Source organism: Orussus abietinus, unplaced genomic scaffold (assembly GCF_000612105.2).
Source record: "Orussus abietinus isolate OABI.00-Male unplaced genomic scaffold, Oabi_2.0 scaffold442, whole genome shotgun sequence".
In the NCBI taxonomy this organism is placed as follows: domain Eukaryota; kingdom Metazoa; phylum Arthropoda; class Insecta; order Hymenoptera; family Orussidae; genus Orussus; species Orussus abietinus.
In genome coordinates this window covers 1-17,331 of record NW_019394586.1, presented here as the reverse complement: position 1 = coordinate 17,331, position 17,331 = coordinate 1, and the positions used below count along the sequence as shown (strand labels likewise).

Genomic DNA, 17,331 nt, shown 5'->3' with positions numbered 1-17,331 from the left:
TATTGTACACGTACATGTAGAACTCTTTTCCGTCACGTATAAAAGCATTTAATTAAACGTCGATATACGATTCTGTGTAGGAGAAATCATTGTTAATGCATCTCTACGTATGGAACAACTTAGTTTTGTCATTGCTCCTAATAGTTACTGTATCTATCCAGGTTCATAATTACGTTTACGGAATACCAAGGGTTTGCGGATAGTTTCCCCCAATTCGTCAGTCTGTCCGATTGGTCGATAGCATTTTTAAAAAATTCAAGACCGACGAGTGTTTGACATATTACTTAATAATTAGGAATGCGTTCAAATGAAACGATGGGTGTTACGAAACGAGAAACATTGTGATCTTCATGAGTCCGCACACTCTTACCAGAGCCCAATGAGCGATTTGTTATCATTAAAATAATAATGCGCTAATTAGTTACGCTAAGGCATCAATGTTTTAATCATTATGTTGTTCGTGCACTGTAAAAATTTATTAATAGTAAATGTACATATTGTAATACCTGATATTAAAAGAAAAGATATATTTAATTCTGGGCTTTCGCCGAGTTGCTTTGATAAATCCCTGTGAAGGCGATATATTATTTAAACCGCATCGTAAATCATGGTTTTTAATTTTAAAAATAGGCTTCAAATATTCACTCCTAGTAAAATATCTTAAAATAAAAATTAATCCATACATTCATTTAAATTTCATTCAATTTTATAGCTGGGGAGTTGGACGCTGCAGTTTTCGGGTAATTACAATGAAACGTGCAAGTGTAGGTAACAACGGAATATTATTTTAATAATGACACTCAGAAAAGTTTACACTTAACCTACGCACGAGCAGATTTGTCGTCAGAGTGTTAAGTGGATAATATCTCGAATGTATATTACATTTACAAATAATGTTCTAAAGGGTATATCGGCAGCATTTAGAGTACGTTACATGTCACATACAGTATGCATATAAACTCGTGCATAAGAATTATGCATAGCGATGCACAACGATGAAAGAACGATCATTATCCACGGTTTGCGGTATTATCGGATCACTTTTCGTTTCGCGTTTTATCTGTGCGAATTTAAGAATAGTATAAAGCCTGACCCGTCTAGAGAGACATAGGCCTATATGCAATATCGTTCTAAAAAAGGTAAATATACTTTTAGTATAAACTTATAAATACGTACACAGACGGGAAACTGCTATGGACATTAAATTCTGATTATCTTTTAAATACTGTCCAACCGCATGAGACTTTTTCCATTTTTCGTTTGAATGACAACCTAAACTACGATCAGACTAACATTATAATAACGTGTAATGACTAATGAAAACGTTCTTTTAAAATTAATATAAAAAGGGATGATTTCAAGAGCTTTTTCCTTCTTGGAATTGAAATGCATTAATCTCCTCCAATCGTGACTTGTAAAAAGCATTCTTAAACCATTAAAACAAACTTAAGATCTTAAATCATTTCAGACATATAGACGTCGCAATATCTGTTTTTCATATTCCTGTCTACAACGGAATTAATCACAATTTCTGAGTTATTAGGAACACGATCACTTGTCATGGTAGAATGTAAAAATAAGTATACTTTGTTTAAGAATAATGTTGTAACCAATTTTTGATTAAAATTAAAAGGAACTAATGTACCGAATCAATTTCACAGCCAAACTTAAACGCAGCGATAAAATAATATTGACTGAGAATTATTTGAAAGTATTTATATAAGATTTGTTTTTCTTATTCATAGTCTACTCAACGAATATTTGTTTTACATCGTACCTCATAAATTCATACACATATACAAAGTAACGAGATTGCTTATAAAGAATATATTCACAAATAAATAAAAGTAATTTCGAGCAGTCATTCTTAACATTTCCACGATTCTTTTTAAATTCGTCTTAGAAACACGATGCTCATCGTGAACTTAGACTAACCAAAAATTCCTTTAGTACGTCAAGCTGAAAAGGTACGTGTACAAACGTTTGAGATAGAGATCAGTATTAATAACAATCAGATCTTCATACGCAATCGCTCAAGTTAACGACAGTGTCGCTATCCAACAAACAAGGGATCCAAAGGGCCCTGTAAACAAATGACTGCTTCAAGTAACCTTGTCAATGATTGTTCCTTATGCTACACTTCGAATGTATTTCGTAATGTTAAAACAATCATCAAAAAAGCTTCGAAATCTAGTAGCAGATAAATGCCAGAGTGAGCCTTCACAGAGTATACCAAACATAGATACATGTGTAACATTATTCTCAATCTATCAAAGAGCGAATCCATGAACTCTCTGTTCTTGTAATAAGATTTACTTTCGCGGAATTATTAGCCCTTTGCACATATCAAAGCTATTGCCATTAGGATGGACCGAAAATATATTGCCGTTCTCTCCCTGAACTTGCAAGTAACCGAAGTCATCTATTCCTATGACTTTGACTTCCTGGGATGTGCCATCCTCCGACATGACCGTAACGTCTGCATCTCTGTAAAATGTTCGTATTAACAAAACCTGGGAATCTACATGCTCGAAAAGGTACTTAAAGATTTAAGGTGCAGTGAAACACGTCGAGAAATTTGATCGACGTCGGTAAAAAAGATTTTTTTAAATACCTACGTTGCCGACATTCATATTTATATCGATAGCCGTGTCGAATTATATAGAGTATTGTACCAAATGGCATACTCCACATGCCGTTTCCGTACAATAATTATAAAGAAATCGAAATAACTCCAAAAATCTCCTGGATTCATGATTTTTATGTTCTAATTGACTGCAGAGCACGACCCTGCGCCATCTGTGATTTTAGTGTTAACTACATTTTCTCTCCGAAATCTCGCGTAACCTTTGTTTTAGCATAGAAGCACATAAGACACTTGTTTTGTCTTTATCCCGTTCAAATAAGAGTTTCTCGATAACTAGATTGTTCTAAATTGTTGTGCAATTGTTCTAACACTTTCGTTTGCCATATCAGGGCCATCAATAATTGTGTGTCGATCGAAATATGAGAGCTCGACGACATCTTGGTTCTGGTCTAGGCTAAGTTATAAAATGTTTTTTCAAAAATCCAAAATTTGAAAGTGTCAATACAATTCTTAAGTAATCACGAGTCATGTGTCAAAGTTTCAGATAGTTCAGGCCAATACCCTTAAAAAAAAGTATCTTATTCGAATTGACTGATTTGAAGAGGGTTTCTCTTCACCTTAAGAGTATTGCACCGAACTGGTCTTGAATTTTACATGACTCGTCAGAACCTAAGAAATATTCTGACACTTTCAAAAGTATGGAATATGGGGTTTAGTATAATTCCCAATATAATTCGACACAGCTATCAAAATAGATACGAAAGCCGGTAACGTATGTATGCAGAAAAATCTTTTTTACCGACGTCGATTAAATTTCTCGATGGGTTTCACTTTCACTTATTTCACTTTCAAAGTATTTCTAACTTGCGAAAAACCTATTAACTTGATATTTCAGTTTACTTTCCCGAGCACTCATTACAAATGCAACTTACGTGTGCAGCCAGTGCTGATAGTAAGTTTCATATAAAGTGTCCATATTGCCACCTTGCACACTATTTAAAAGATTCTCCAATTGGTTAAAGATAAGTGCCAGAAATCGTTCCAACGAAAAGGTTTGCAATTTATCACCATTGAGCTCGTTGTGACGAGCGATAAGCTGATTGATAGAGCAAGTGGGCTCCTTGTTTGACAGATTGATTCCGACACCTGAAAGTAATTATTTGCACTGTCATCTTAATTTTCATATTAAATGTTAACTGGAAACGAATCAAACTTGAATTATTCTTTTTATTTAGCAAAGTACTGGTTACAAGTCAGTAATCGTACGATACCGTTCGAAAAATGTTTTTCAATTTGAATTTTCATCCATATTTTTATATTTCTTACAAAAGGATCAGTTACAAACCTATATTACAGATCATCGTTGATGCGATCACATTCGATTGAACTAGAAGGCCGCCAAGTTTTATGGAACTCCCAGCGTATATATCATTAGGCCATTTCAATCTAATATCAATTTTCTGCAAAACATTCAAAATGAATACAGAATTACGAATATTCAGTAACTGAAGGAAATAAACTACAAACCTCGTAACCTTGAGTGGACTTTACTGCTAAAACTACTGCGACTGAGACCATATGTTGAAGAAGGGATACGTGTCTTCCTAGCGGTGAATGCAAAGGAATGTGAAGTTGAAGAGTGAACATAGCGCAACCCTCTGGTCCCAACCAAATGTTCTTTTTCCTACCTGTTAACATAAAAAAGTCAGGATAGTTATTCTCCATTATTAATAAAAAAAAGTTCAAGTATCAAGGATTATACAATAAAGTCATACCTTGTCCTTGAGTTTGTCGTCGAGGAATGATCGCTAAACCATGATACAAGGAACGGCCGTTTGTTACATTCATGGAAGACGTCATTACATCGCTGTATATCACTAATCGACCCACAACTTTTGTGCTAAGGATCTGGAAAAGGAAGATATTATATTAAATTCTATATCCTGACCGTTACAAATCATTTCGGGCACGAAACAACTGAAATAAATTATTATGCCCCAAATACAACAAATATTCCTTCCCCGATTCATTAACATCGTTTCTCAGCAAAGAATTTAAGCACAGGGTTCATAAAATTACAAATATTTTTAAAACACTTTTAGCGAGCCGCATATTTTATTAATTTCCCTCACACCTGCTGGAACTTCACAATGTCGGGGTCAGGTCAGTTATATGGCTCTCCAAAAATGGTTTGATAATATTTATAATTTTATGGATCTGGCAAAAGATGTTTACTTAAACTTGTTTAACCATTTTCAGAAAGGTACACTGTGGTCTAGTAAACATTCGACAGTTCATAGAGGATAAAGACTCACCTCAAAGTATTCTACCGTGGAGAAGTTATCGGGACAACTATGTATCATAACCGGAAGCAGGGTAGAAGAAGGAGGCATCGCCTTGGTACCTTGCTCACAGAACTGAATATCCATGTTTGTCATTTTAAGAATATTATTTGGCTGCATTGCATCTTTCAGCTGCTTCAACATCTCTAATTTCAGCTGCATAATGGACAATGCGAGTTACAACGACTGGATGCATCGATTTCGAGTATGCTTATGAGTAAAAGTAAGTGTATGTTTACTACTGGAGTGTGGAGATCATAAGGTGCAATGAGTGTTATCGATCTTCTAGTGCGTCATCTGCAGACAAGTTAAACGCTCTGCACTATCGATCATAATATATCGTATTTAGTAAATATCTAACAATAAGAGTATGCCTCTTAATATTTGCCAATTTTCAGAATAACTTTATTGCCCATTATCATCATTATCGAGATGACTCATTCCATTCATGGTTGAAATCGGTTTCTAGCAACTATCGGTTCGTGATTCAGATTCTTCTAATATGAATATTGGGTTGATCCACAAGTTCGTGTTGTTGAAATATTCAAAATTATATTATATACATTTTTTTAGGAGGGAGATTGAAAAACTGCCTAAACATTGAGAAAAAATGTTTAACGAAGATGAAAATGTTTTGTTAATTAATATTGTTAGATTTCACTTCTTAACATAAATTTGTTTATATATAAAAAAAGAGACACAAACTTATGGGACAGCCCAAGCAAATATGAAGAAATTAAACGTAATCAATATTTTCACCTTTAACAGTTTATAATACCATACGGCCGTGACGGAAATGTCAATTTGGAATAAGATAGGTTTAATAACGAGCAGTTCAGTTGAGATTACTATGAGCGTTCAACTAGCAAACTATGCACGGTGAGTACATAATTATAAAAATACAAACTACATATTTTACTATCCCTCTTTGTAATATTTAGGATTCAAATAAAAATTCTCACACTACACCGTCTGCTAAAATAAATGGCAAAGTGTAGGAAAAAAAACTTCCTTTGTGCTTTTTTGAGAGTGGTCATAACATTTAAAAAGAACGTACAATTTATTCTTAAAAAGATCACGGAACACATACCTCATACGTTCCTAAGAAGAAACCTGGAGTGTAAACTGGTGCTACGCAAGGTTGAGGACTAACATCCACTCCAAGATGAGTGCTAAGCAAGTCACTAAAAATCTCCAATCGCGCTGAATTACTTTGCTTCAAGACATTGAATTTACTTTCCTCAAATTCATATTGCGACGGGTCAGCTTCCAAATGAATTTGGGAAAATACAGCTTTTCCCCCAGTTTCTGGCAAATCGGCAAGCAGTAAACTCGGTGTATGCCACGTTTCTTCGGTTCCTAACACACGTACGTGGAATATATGCGAATTTCCTGCTTTGTCATAGACATTGGCGGTAGCCGGCGTTTGAGGAACTGATACCCTAAAAACACAATTTAAAAACAAATGTTACAAATAGTATGGCAAAGTATTCCCACATTCGATGAAGTGCAAAAACCCCATCTGCGTAATGTACGAAAAGGAAATTAATTCCTAAATGATAAATCAATGAACCAATGGATTGCCACGTCTTACTTAACGTCTTCGTGGTCCTGTGAAAACCTTGTCTTGGCAGGAGAAGCTTGATAGCAAAATATGTGATGCATCATTCGAACATGTTTCCACTTTCCATAAGAAAAGCGAACAAGTTCGTGTTCACGTACTTCAGCAGTCTTGAACGATGGAAGTAAGGTGTGCAAGGTATCGGAGCAGAGAGCGAGTAGTTTCCCACCTTTGACCATGTATTCGACAAGCTGGGAAGCCACCTCGTTACCAACATTACCGCACACGATTACTAAAATAGCTTGTTTCACCCAAATATCGCTGCAAGCTTCCGATGCGGACAGTATGTACACTATATACCTAATAAACATTGAATTGCAAAGTTATTAAACGATACAAGCCAATTAAAATTCAGGCAACGTGTAAGAAATATAAATAATTTTTATTACAAAAGAGTATATTTACTTCATCCGGTTGACTATACTGTCGAGAACGTTTTTCACATTATCAACGGCCACAGAACTGTCTCCATAAATGAGTATATTCATTGGTTTTATAGCAGTTGTGAAATCTGTTACTTTCTTTGAAGGAGAATAGCTGAGACATAAAAAATAACATATCACAACGATATACTGCCGATCCATTATACAAATCTATTATACTTGTGTGGAATGCTTACTTAGCAGCACTTGTCGATGGGAATATTTTGCGTTGAGATGGCATACTACGAGTGGCAGAGTTTTTGTCTGCAAACATGTCCAAGGATTTAGAAAGTCCGGAGTCTTTAATATCTTCGGAAGATTGCACGTCTAAGCCCAAATCTTCTTTTAGAATTAAATTCTCCGATTTAGACAAACTTGGACTGGTGGGCAAAACTGCCGATTTATCCGCTGAAACCATTGGAATTAAATCCATCGACTTTGTTAATGCTTGTGACAATCTTGATGCGGTGCCATTAATGACAGCACTAGCCGAAGCAGGTGTTGGTGGCGGTGTTGACGGTACCGGACAGTCAGATGGAACATCCTTTGAATCTAGTAGATTAATGTCACATAAAAATATTATTACAGTTTAAGGCCTTATAAAAACCTATGATGTGAAACAGAGGTAGGACTATACCAGAAATGAGATGAAAGATTGCTCCTTATAGAGTTTTCAGTGCCATATATCGTTTCCGTAGAGTAATTACAAAAGAAATCGAAGTAAATCCCATGGATTCATGGTTTTTTATGGGCTAATTGACTGCAGAGTGCCACTCTGCGTCATCTGTGATTTTAATGCCAACTACATTTTCTCTTCGAGACCTCGTGTTGCCTTCGTTTTAACATAGAAGCACAAAAGGCACTTTTTTGCCTTTATCCCGTTCAAATGTGAGTTTCGCGATTACTAAAGTGTTCGAAATTGTTGAACAATTGTCCCGACATATTCGTTTCTCATATCGGAGCCTTCAATAATTGCATTTTAATCGAAATATGAGAGCTCGACGTCATTTTGGTTCTGGTGTAGGCTAAGTCAAAAAAAGTTTTTGAAAATCCTACTTTTGAAAGTCTCGGAATAATTCTTAGGTACTCACAAGTCATGTGCCAAAGTTTCAGACAAATCGGTCCAACACTCTTTAAAAAAAAGTGTCTTATTCGAATTGACTGATTTGAGAGAGGTTTCACTTTACCTTAAGGTAATGTGAAAAAGTGACGTTAAAGAGTTCTCGTTTATTAAACTTTTCTTGAAACTGGGTGTACTGAATCGATTCAAACTTTACAATATAAATATTGAAGGTATAAGGAAGGTCCTGAAACTCATAAAGTTTCACGAGTGTTAGGACCTTCCTTATAGCCTCTACATTCATGTTGAAAAATGTGAAACGATTCATCACACCCAATTCGGAGAAAAGCTTCATGAACTGTCCAGATGCCGGTTTTACATCCCCTTAAATTCTCGAGAATTTAAAAACATAACTCCTTAGACGGGTAAGCCGCCGTCGGGTATTGCAAAACGGCACGACCATTGCGAAGGTGCGAGCCAACCGCATTCTCCATCGAGGGCAGTACAGGACCGCGATCGCCCTACCCTGCCCACCAGCAATCTCCCAACTAATCTCTTACTATACCAATAGAGATTTTGTTTATAAACTTTTACCGGATATATCGCCAGGTAATGTGATTTCAAGAATCATAGGCATTTGCAGGGATAAAGATTTAGTTCCTGGTGATATTACTATTCCTGGTGTATCTTCCACTTCCATCGGTAATCCTTGCTGGGCTACTAACCTAGCTGCACTACCAAATATTCTTAGTGTTTTGATGTGAGCATCCCACTGGGCTTTGCCTATTAATTCTGAAATATAGGAAGTAGAAATGTAAATACCAAAACTACAACCACTAAATTGCATATTACGCACCACTCACTTTTATTGTACGAAGGAATAAACTCCTCGCCGTTGTAAATGCACGGTTTCCCTGATACCAAAACAGCTGAAAAGAAACAAGACAAATCAGCAAATGTTTCATTAATGCAGACCTATTTACTTACATTGAACACGCGTGAGCAGTAATCCATTATTTATGAAACATTCTCCATTCATAAGCGTCGTTGAAAATTTAGTGATGTGGTCCAAATCAGTCTCCAAGATGACTCCAAAGTACTTATTCGATGTCCAAGCGAGAATTTGACCATAATCCTCAAGCTGAAGGTTATGATTTTATCTTGGCTTTGCAGAACTTTAACGGTCAAGCTTTAGATTGAAATATTAGGAAGAAAATTCATACTACCTTTGTTGCCCTTGTGTAAGCCAGTGGACTATAATTGTCCATGTCGGCTTCGATCAATACATGCATTCTAGGGTCCTTGATTGATGCTTGTCCATAGTTATGAGAACAAAGGGGAAATAACGTCTTTCCATGAGGAAACACTAGCCAAGTCAAAATATCGATTTTTTGCTGAAAGAGAGATTTGTTTTGTTAAAACAACTAATGTATAACCAAATGAAATTATTAAAAGCTAAATCAAGCCAAATAATATTAGAAACTAAATTTGAAAACATTTTATTTGGCGAACACTGACATAATGCTCATAATTACTGTGAGTACTTTTAATGGGTGACAAATGAAATGTTTTCCAATTTATATTTTAATAATTTTTTATTTTATTAGATTCAATTTTTTAATTTGTTCAATTTTGTTTCATGAAGTTGAGAACTATATTTTCACAATCATATGATTTTGAGAGAAGTTAGAATTGTTTTGAATATATGTACTTGTATCCTATGTGAAACAATAAGTGTTGATATTTAGTAAAAATATTTCATTTGAATTTATAAGGGGAAATGGTACGATTAAAAAAACCCGAGTTGACCGTGCTGCTACGTAATACTTGTGACGTGAACTAGTGACGTAAGCGCCGCTGCTGAATCAAAATCGCGGTGCGTGAAATTCACGGCACCGCGATTTTGATATGAAGCAGCCCTATCCCAATAATGTTGAGCGTTAGTCATCGAGCGTTGGGACTCAATAAAAGTTATGTACTTCACGTAAAGATATAAAGACTTTGTTAATAAGAAATTCATTAGAAAGCAGATATCTATTGTACTACACAACAACAAAAAATCGACATTTATAAGTTTTGAGCGTTTTTGTACTGTGTGTACATACATATTGCATCTATTAGGAAATTCTACAAGGGCGCCGATAAGTATGGTCTGTAGCTAGCTGTTTCTATCTTAGACCATATATATTTAGACTTTGCATTGAACCTCCCACTCCTAAATTTTCAGTGCATTTTGTTCTAATCCTTTTTTTGTAGTTTTTTCATATTTATGCAAAATAGAGCAGTCATAATAATATGCTATGATATATGCTGCACTTGCGCAGTAAAAATATGTCCCCTTCATTTCTGTACGCTCTATTGTTGCTATGTTGAAAAAGTACTTTATTGAAAATGTTAATAACCATTACATACTTGAGGATAAATGGTGCATAGTCGTTTATCTGCTTGGAACCACAGAAGATCACCCAGTTTAGCGTCGTTCCGATTGCTGCAGAAATGAGAACTAAGCATGTTGTCAACACATTCGTTACCATTAGATATTGCACTCTTGCTTCCCACAGGATCTTGAAAGGAAACAATTTAATTTAAGTAAGTGATACCAAGAAAATTTCTGTTTAATATAACTTCTATAGTTCATATTTTAATCAGATACTTCTAAAAATAAAATAAAACCTATTCATAAACATATCTTACCTTCTTTCGGCCGAGTAGATTTCCCATAAAACATTATTGAAGGGCGAAAATTATCAGGGCCTTTGAGAACAACACTAAGACGAGCTCTGAGAGTCGAGAGCCGCCAAGCTTGAATCCACGTGGCAACCATATAGAAGAGTGTCAATAACATTTTGACACGGTGGTATGGACCATGCAACTGCGCCCCTCCTTTTAAATGGGTAAAAAAGAGATTGAATAATTATCATTCATAAAGTAAGCATAATCATGTTAATAATACAAGGAACAAAAAATTATCTCAACCCCGAGAATAGTCATTTGCTGACTTAATATTTTAATCAAGCATTGATGCAGAGCAAGTTAAAAAACTAAAGTTTAACTAAAAATTAACACATTTCAGAAAAACTATTCACTTTAAAACAATCACTGTCAGAAACAGTGACCTAAATTTAATTATATATCACAATAAATACGGATTCAGAATATGTTTATACTCTCGTTTCGTGCTTTTGATAAGATTAAGACGTATCGTCAAAAAAGTGCGTATTTGCTGTTAACTTATTGCCTTTGCGATTGATAATGACGTTATCACGTGATCAGTAATCAGACGCCGAAACACGGTCACTGGAGTAACCGAGTTTCTAACCTCACCGGGCACTTTACTCATCAGTGATAAGATACAATTTAGGAATATATCACCCGTCCTATCACTGATTGCCTATGGAAGCAAAACACGAAAATTCGATACATTACTGAATTGCGACTGTCTGGTAGCGGGGAAAGTAGAAAATTGTTAAAGTACGTACACACCTAATCAATGCTCTGTTTTCCGAAAAGGAGGTGAATGCACCTTTCAGCAGACGATTTTAAAATTGTTAAGTTTTGCACTGCCAAGATGGCGCTCGTAGAGTATGTACAGTTTCAACATATAAACCCGTAGGGTAATCAGATGTAAATTCAACATGCAGGGTGTCTCTGACCATCCATCCACCTCTATTAAAATAAAGAGGAATGGTTTACTTGGAAATCCCAAAACATTCTAATAAGTAAATCGGGTATGCTCCGTATAATAATGATAATTACAACTTCGAGTACTAAATGGAAATGGGACATAAATACCAGAAGTCAAGTTTTTCAAATGCTGTATGGTATTCATGGCAGTTTCTACGTCAAAAAATATGAAAGTTTTATCTCGACGATTTTTGTATAATGCTTGCATCACGTTTGAAATAATGTTGAAAGCCTAATTTATGAATATGTAATATATAATATAATCATAATTTCTAATTAGAAGATCTAATTTCCTAGCTAACTGTTCTATTCATGAATTACACTCTGAAAATTATTTGAAACTTGATGCATTTAATATCTTCGAAACAAAACTTCCTTCGTTTGAACGTAGAATCTGAAACTGTAACGGAAAATACTACGTACCACTCGAAAAACACCATTTCCAGTATCGATATCCCACTACTGTTTAATACTGAAAATTGAAATCGTCATCATTCGATAGAGCGTACCCCATTTGCTTGTCAACATTTTTGTGAATTTCCATTCCCCTCCATTTGAATAGAAATGAGCAGGTGGTTAGGAACACACTCTTCTTGCTTTAAAATTATAACGTGGAAACTATACAGCCGACACGTGCGAGAACTATTCGGTGAAGTAGAAATCTCTATGCCATTCTGTAAGGAATGCCCTTCGGCTTCGCAGGATTTAAAACAAATAAATAAGCACGTGTAATAACATAGCAACAAAGCGAGCTTCCCTATTTTAAGATGAACATCCAAGCCGGTCTCGTTATATTCCTATTACATGAAATTCAATAATCAATAAATCGAAATTCCGACAATGGGTGTTCAAATTTAAAGGTAACATTTGTCAGCTGTAAATAACACTCTCAAAGACATAGTTTAATTATTCCCAAAAGTGTATGTAGAAAAGCTGTGCCCTCACTTAACCCTAGTGACCCCTATAATGAAACCCTTCGAATACTTTTCATTATACTGTAGTAGTTTCTTCTTAAGTGATCTTTTGGAAGGAAACGCTGTTACAGTAGTTTCGAATTTATTTCGGCAACTGTGTCGAATTATATCGAATATTGTACTAAATGGTATACTCCATATATAGTTACAGTACAATTATAAAGAAATTGAAGTAAAACTTCAAAAAATCCCTCGTATTCATGGTTTTTGAGGCCCTGATTGACTGCAGAGTGACACCCTACCCCATCTGTAATTCCAGTGGCAACTAAATTTTCTCTCCGAGACCTTGTATTACCATCATTTTAATATAGAAGTGCATAAGACACTTTTTTGGCCTTTATCTCGTTCAAATGTTAGTTTTTTAATTACTAACGTGTTCTAAATCGTTGTTCAATTGTCCTGACACTTTCGTTTCTCATATCAGAGCTTTCAATAATTGTATATTTATTCAAATATGAGAGTTCGACTTCATGTTTGTTCTGGTCTAAGTTAAGTCAACAAATTTGTTTCGAAAATCCAATTTTTGAAAGTGTCAGGATAATTCTTAGATGCTTAGAAGTCAGATGCTAAAATTTCAGACAGTTCGGTCCAATACACAAAAAAAACTGTCTTATTCCAATCAACTGATTTGAGGAGGGTTTCACCTCACCTTAAGAGAAGTTTTAAAACGATAAGTCAATACAGTGGCCTTTTTTAGTTCTGATTGAAAATTGTAGATATATCTCTCTACAGCAGAATTGTTTGTACAAAGATACAGATTCCTGATTAGCCCGGTCATAACGCAAGGGATACTTGAGAGGCATTTTTAATATGTAATATAGCAGTACGCACATACATACATGTTACAATGTTTTAGTTGTAAAATTTATCCTGCACGAAATATAAACCCCAGTTTGCATAATAATTAATATGGGTTATTACTGGAATACTGATAAGAAATTAAAAATAAATAAATAACTAGTTACAATTTGGCTCTAGTAGATGCCAATTCAGGGTCGTTGATAAGACAGATCTTTAAATAAGATCCTGGAGGATGATGTATTAATATTTTCTCTAATTTTAAGAGTAATATCGCCAGTTGTACTCTATTTCCATGATAAACACACGGATCTCCAATAGCACTAACTGCTTCGAGAGCAATGAGACTAGTTATAGTAGTAGAGTACAAGTCGAGAGAAAGAGTGTACGGATGCCTGATGAACTTGTCTTCACTAATTAACAGTCTTTCTGTTTGCTTCTGAGTTTCTTTTAGAATTTTCTCGTGCACCGGAGGGCCCATTGTCGATTCATTCCACTGTAAATATATACATCAATCCTTAGTGACTTTATTATTTCAATTTTTAAACTGATATGAACATAACATCTGAAGGATCTCATTTATGTAACTTTTCTGAATCTACTGAATTGTTTCAAACTTTACAATGTGGACATGGAGGCTATAAGGAAGGTCTTGACATCTATGAAATTTTATTTTTTATACAAAAAGAATGTTGATAAACAAATTAAAAAAATTAAATGTCACGAGTATCAAGATCTTTCTTAAGGACTCCATATTCACGTGGTAAAATTTTAAACAATTCAGTACACCCAGGGCAGTTCGTAGAAAAGTTTCATAAACAAGACCCCTTTGACGCCACTTTCACATCATCTTAAGGAATTTAAACTTTACTTGATATTTGATACGAGTGTTTTATGAGTTTGGATATTTTTGCCAATAGTATAATTATAAAAATATATATACCCAACATACTTAGCATATAAAATAGTTGTGATTATCTAAATTTGCTCATCTTCATAAAATGTTAGTAATAGAATCTTTCTAATAAAACATACCTGTAAAATTGTAGAACAGGTCATGTATACTGCCGCTATGTACGGTAAAATGAGATTACATAAAAGAGACATGAGTTTTGGGTTATCACCAGATACAAATGAGCCATTTATGTATTTAATGCAATTTTGCTTTATCAATAATGCTAAACCTTCTTGCCATTCATTGTCGAGCTGTGGTTCTGTTACATGTGCTGGCATAGCAAATTCTGTGCTGAGTAAGTTCCTAAGTATTCGGTACACTTCGAAGGCTTCATCTGAAAATTAAATTTAATTAACATTAAATCGGTAAGCTAGTATTTATAATATTTACTTCATTTTTCTTAATTAATGATGTTATTTTTATATTTTATAAACACTGAAATTACTTAATAGTAATACATAAATGTAGGTTTTTCTTACCTTTAGTAATGTTGGCCCATTGCAATGCTAAAGCGATTATTGCAGGCTTTGTTAAAAACGCAAATGCAGGATTTACATAAGTCATTATGTTAATTACAGGTATAGTAATTCTCATTGTTTGCTCATTCAATGAATGACCTTTTACATGTTTATGCTTATCAAGAATTGGTCCTTTATGCCTTTCCTTCAATTTCAGCACATTATTTGAATCCAGTACCAGTAAATTTGTATGTATTTTTAAACATTCCTGGATATCGTGATATTCTGTTTCATCTTCTACAGTTTTATGCATGCTATCAACATTTTTTTATTAATACAAATGTCTCAGACATGGTTTAATAAAAGATAAAAATATACATACTTCGATGCTCTTGGAGATACAGTAGCTCCTAATGAATCCATCAATATCGTTTTCATCCAATTGTAATCACGGAGTAACATTTCCAATGTATAGGGTTGATTAGGGAATGACTGAACATTTTCATTGAATAGTAAAGCAACAATATTAAATGGTGTGATTACTGTATACTTTTTATGACTATTAATAATTGAATTTGCTAGACTTTTTACTGCTGCCATAGGTAACTTTGAATACGGATTAATAGAATGTTCTGTTCGCATTACAAAATCTATGTAATCCTGTGCATGAATTGGTGGAGCTATATGAATGTAAACATGTCCATAAGCAAAAGGCTCACGTAAAATTGATAATGATCGAAGAAGACCACTTGTCGATTCTGCAGGTTTAGGAATACCCAACAATTCGTAGGCAAATAGCAATTCCTCTAACGGTCTGTCATAACTTATACTAATAGGGATGTAATGAATATCAGGAACATTTCCATGATATAAACTCTCGAGTGTATTCGCTAAAAATCCTATAACAAAAGAAGTATGTTAACATAGTATTACATTATAGAATGAATTGTATTTCTATTATTACACATAAGGAAAATTCTTATATGAAATTACCATTTTAAGATCTTTAAAACTCACCATACTTTGGTGAAAGACTTTTTTGACTGCGACTTCTGGTACCTTCGATGAAGAATTCAATAGCTCGGTCACTGTGTTCAATAATGGTATTCACATACACACGGAATATTTCTTTATACAATCGATCGGAACTAAAACTACGTCTCATATAAAATGCTCCAGTCTTCCTGAGAAGTTCTCCAATTATCCGCATCTGATAAAAATCCATGCCACTTGCTATGTTTGGCAAAGCCATGTTGTATGAAAACAATATGTACGAAATTAATATAAAATCCAGATAACTCCTGTGAGTAGGCACATAAATGTACTGTACTTCTGCAATTTGCATTCCCTTTCTAATATTCATAAAAGTGTCTTCGTTTATTCGAATGCTCAGCAGGATCTGCTTCAATGCTTTTGTGATAAATATTGCTGAAATAATTATCCACAATTCATATAGTTTTACTCTGTTTTAGTAATCTATATATTCTCATATCTTCAACTGCTTTTCCAAAACATACCTATCCAACGGATGGTAGCAAGATCAGCTTTACTGGCCATTTCTTCTAAAATACTTCGTGCTTTCCGTTCAATATCTATTTCACGTAATCCCTCAGTAGAAGTCATTTCTTTCATTACAGATAAGACTCGAGGCACTTTTAAGACGGCGTCAATTATCTTGTTTCTAGAGAATTTTGCCCCTGTTGGCAATTTGTGGGGTGACAATGGATCCATTGGCCGAGAAACCCATTGGATATCACAATCCTTCCGTCTCTCTGCCAAAATGTCTAAAAATTTAACACAATTCTCCATAGTATCAAAGCCTCCAATTATTTTCACAGTAGAACCTTAAGTTGTCACTCAGTCAGAGAAATGTTTTCAGATTCTGCCTGTAGCAAAGTCCAAGTTCCCCAGTATGTAGTGCCTGATTTAAAATTAAAATCATATGTTTAATGAAGATGGATAGAAACTGCTTTGCAAGCCAGGAGTGTATACAAAAGGAATATGATAGAAAAAGAGGACATGTTGGAAAAATAAAGTAAACACCGAGCATTCAATGTTTCTTTACTAAATTCTTTAAATATTTCGTTACTTGAGTTATCTCCTCCGGACTACCATGGTTTCTGCTAATCATTCGAACTATAACCTTATCAGCCGCTCTTTCATCTTGACATCGTTCACAGTATCAAATATTATCAAAGAATTCAGAAGTCTCCATAGAAGCCCAGTACCCGTGTTGACTCTTGATACCCAATGAATAGTCACCAAGTGGAACGCTAGATGGCAGCACGGATGACCTGAAGCATTACAGAGCGAGGGGAAGAGCATGGACAGAGATGAGTTGGGAGATTGCTTACGGGCAGGATCGTGCGATCGCATCCTGTGCTGCCCTCTGGTTTCGTACGTTAGCTTTCACCGTTTCTTGCCCCCAAG

At 34.8% G+C, this 17,331-nt stretch overlaps 2 protein-coding genes across 7 annotated transcripts; both read right to left on the bottom strand.

Moving 5' to 3' along the window:
• Positions 1 to 454: 454 nt before the first annotated feature.
• Positions 455 to 11,757, bottom strand: LOC105703340 (biotin--protein ligase). Of its 5 annotated transcripts, none has more exons than XM_012431667.2 (17): positions 11,516 to 11,757; positions 10,727 to 10,915; positions 10,445 to 10,596; positions 9,259 to 9,426; positions 9,020 to 9,173; positions 8,896 to 8,961; positions 8,627 to 8,824; positions 7,170 to 7,524; positions 6,956 to 7,087; positions 6,524 to 6,850; positions 6,020 to 6,371; positions 4,903 to 5,085; positions 4,363 to 4,495; positions 4,115 to 4,275; positions 3,933 to 4,047; positions 3,520 to 3,733; positions 2,313 to 2,487 (listed from the first exon to the last, which is right to left on the bottom strand). In XM_012431667.2, exons 2-17 carry the CDS (start codon positions 10,875 to 10,877, stop codon positions 2,313 to 2,315), a joined length of 3,036 nt encoding a protein of 1,011 aa, XP_012287090.1. In that variant the 5' UTR covers positions 10,878 to 10,915; positions 11,516 to 11,757. The 5 variants fall into 5 exon arrangements, with proteins under 5 accessions (XP_012287092.1, XP_012287095.1, XP_012287090.1 ...); XM_012431670.2 differs by lacking the exon at positions 11,516 to 11,757 and adding an exon at positions 11,200 to 11,269; XM_012431671.2 differs by lacking the exon at positions 11,516 to 11,757 and adding an exon at positions 11,119 to 11,137.
• Positions 11,758 to 13,479: 1,722 nt separating this feature from the next.
• LOC105703341 (dihydroxyacetone phosphate acyltransferase) lies at positions 13,480 to 17,126 on the bottom strand. Of its 2 annotated transcripts, XM_012431674.1 has the most exons (7): positions 16,991 to 17,126; positions 16,419 to 16,822; positions 15,919 to 16,329; positions 15,284 to 15,800; positions 14,923 to 15,215; positions 14,524 to 14,777; positions 13,480 to 13,984 (listed from the first exon to the last, which is right to left on the bottom strand). In XM_012431674.1, the coding sequence occupies exons 2-7, from the start codon at positions 16,708 to 16,710 to the stop codon at positions 13,652 to 13,654; spliced, it is 2,100 nt and encodes a 699-aa protein (XP_012287097.1). In that variant the 5' UTR covers positions 16,711 to 16,822; positions 16,991 to 17,126; the 3' UTR covers positions 13,480 to 13,651. The 2 variants fall into 2 exon arrangements, with proteins under 2 accessions (XP_012287097.1, XP_012287096.1); XM_012431673.2 differs by having other exon boundaries at positions 16,419 to 17,113.
• Positions 17,127 to 17,331: the final 205 nt, after the last annotated feature.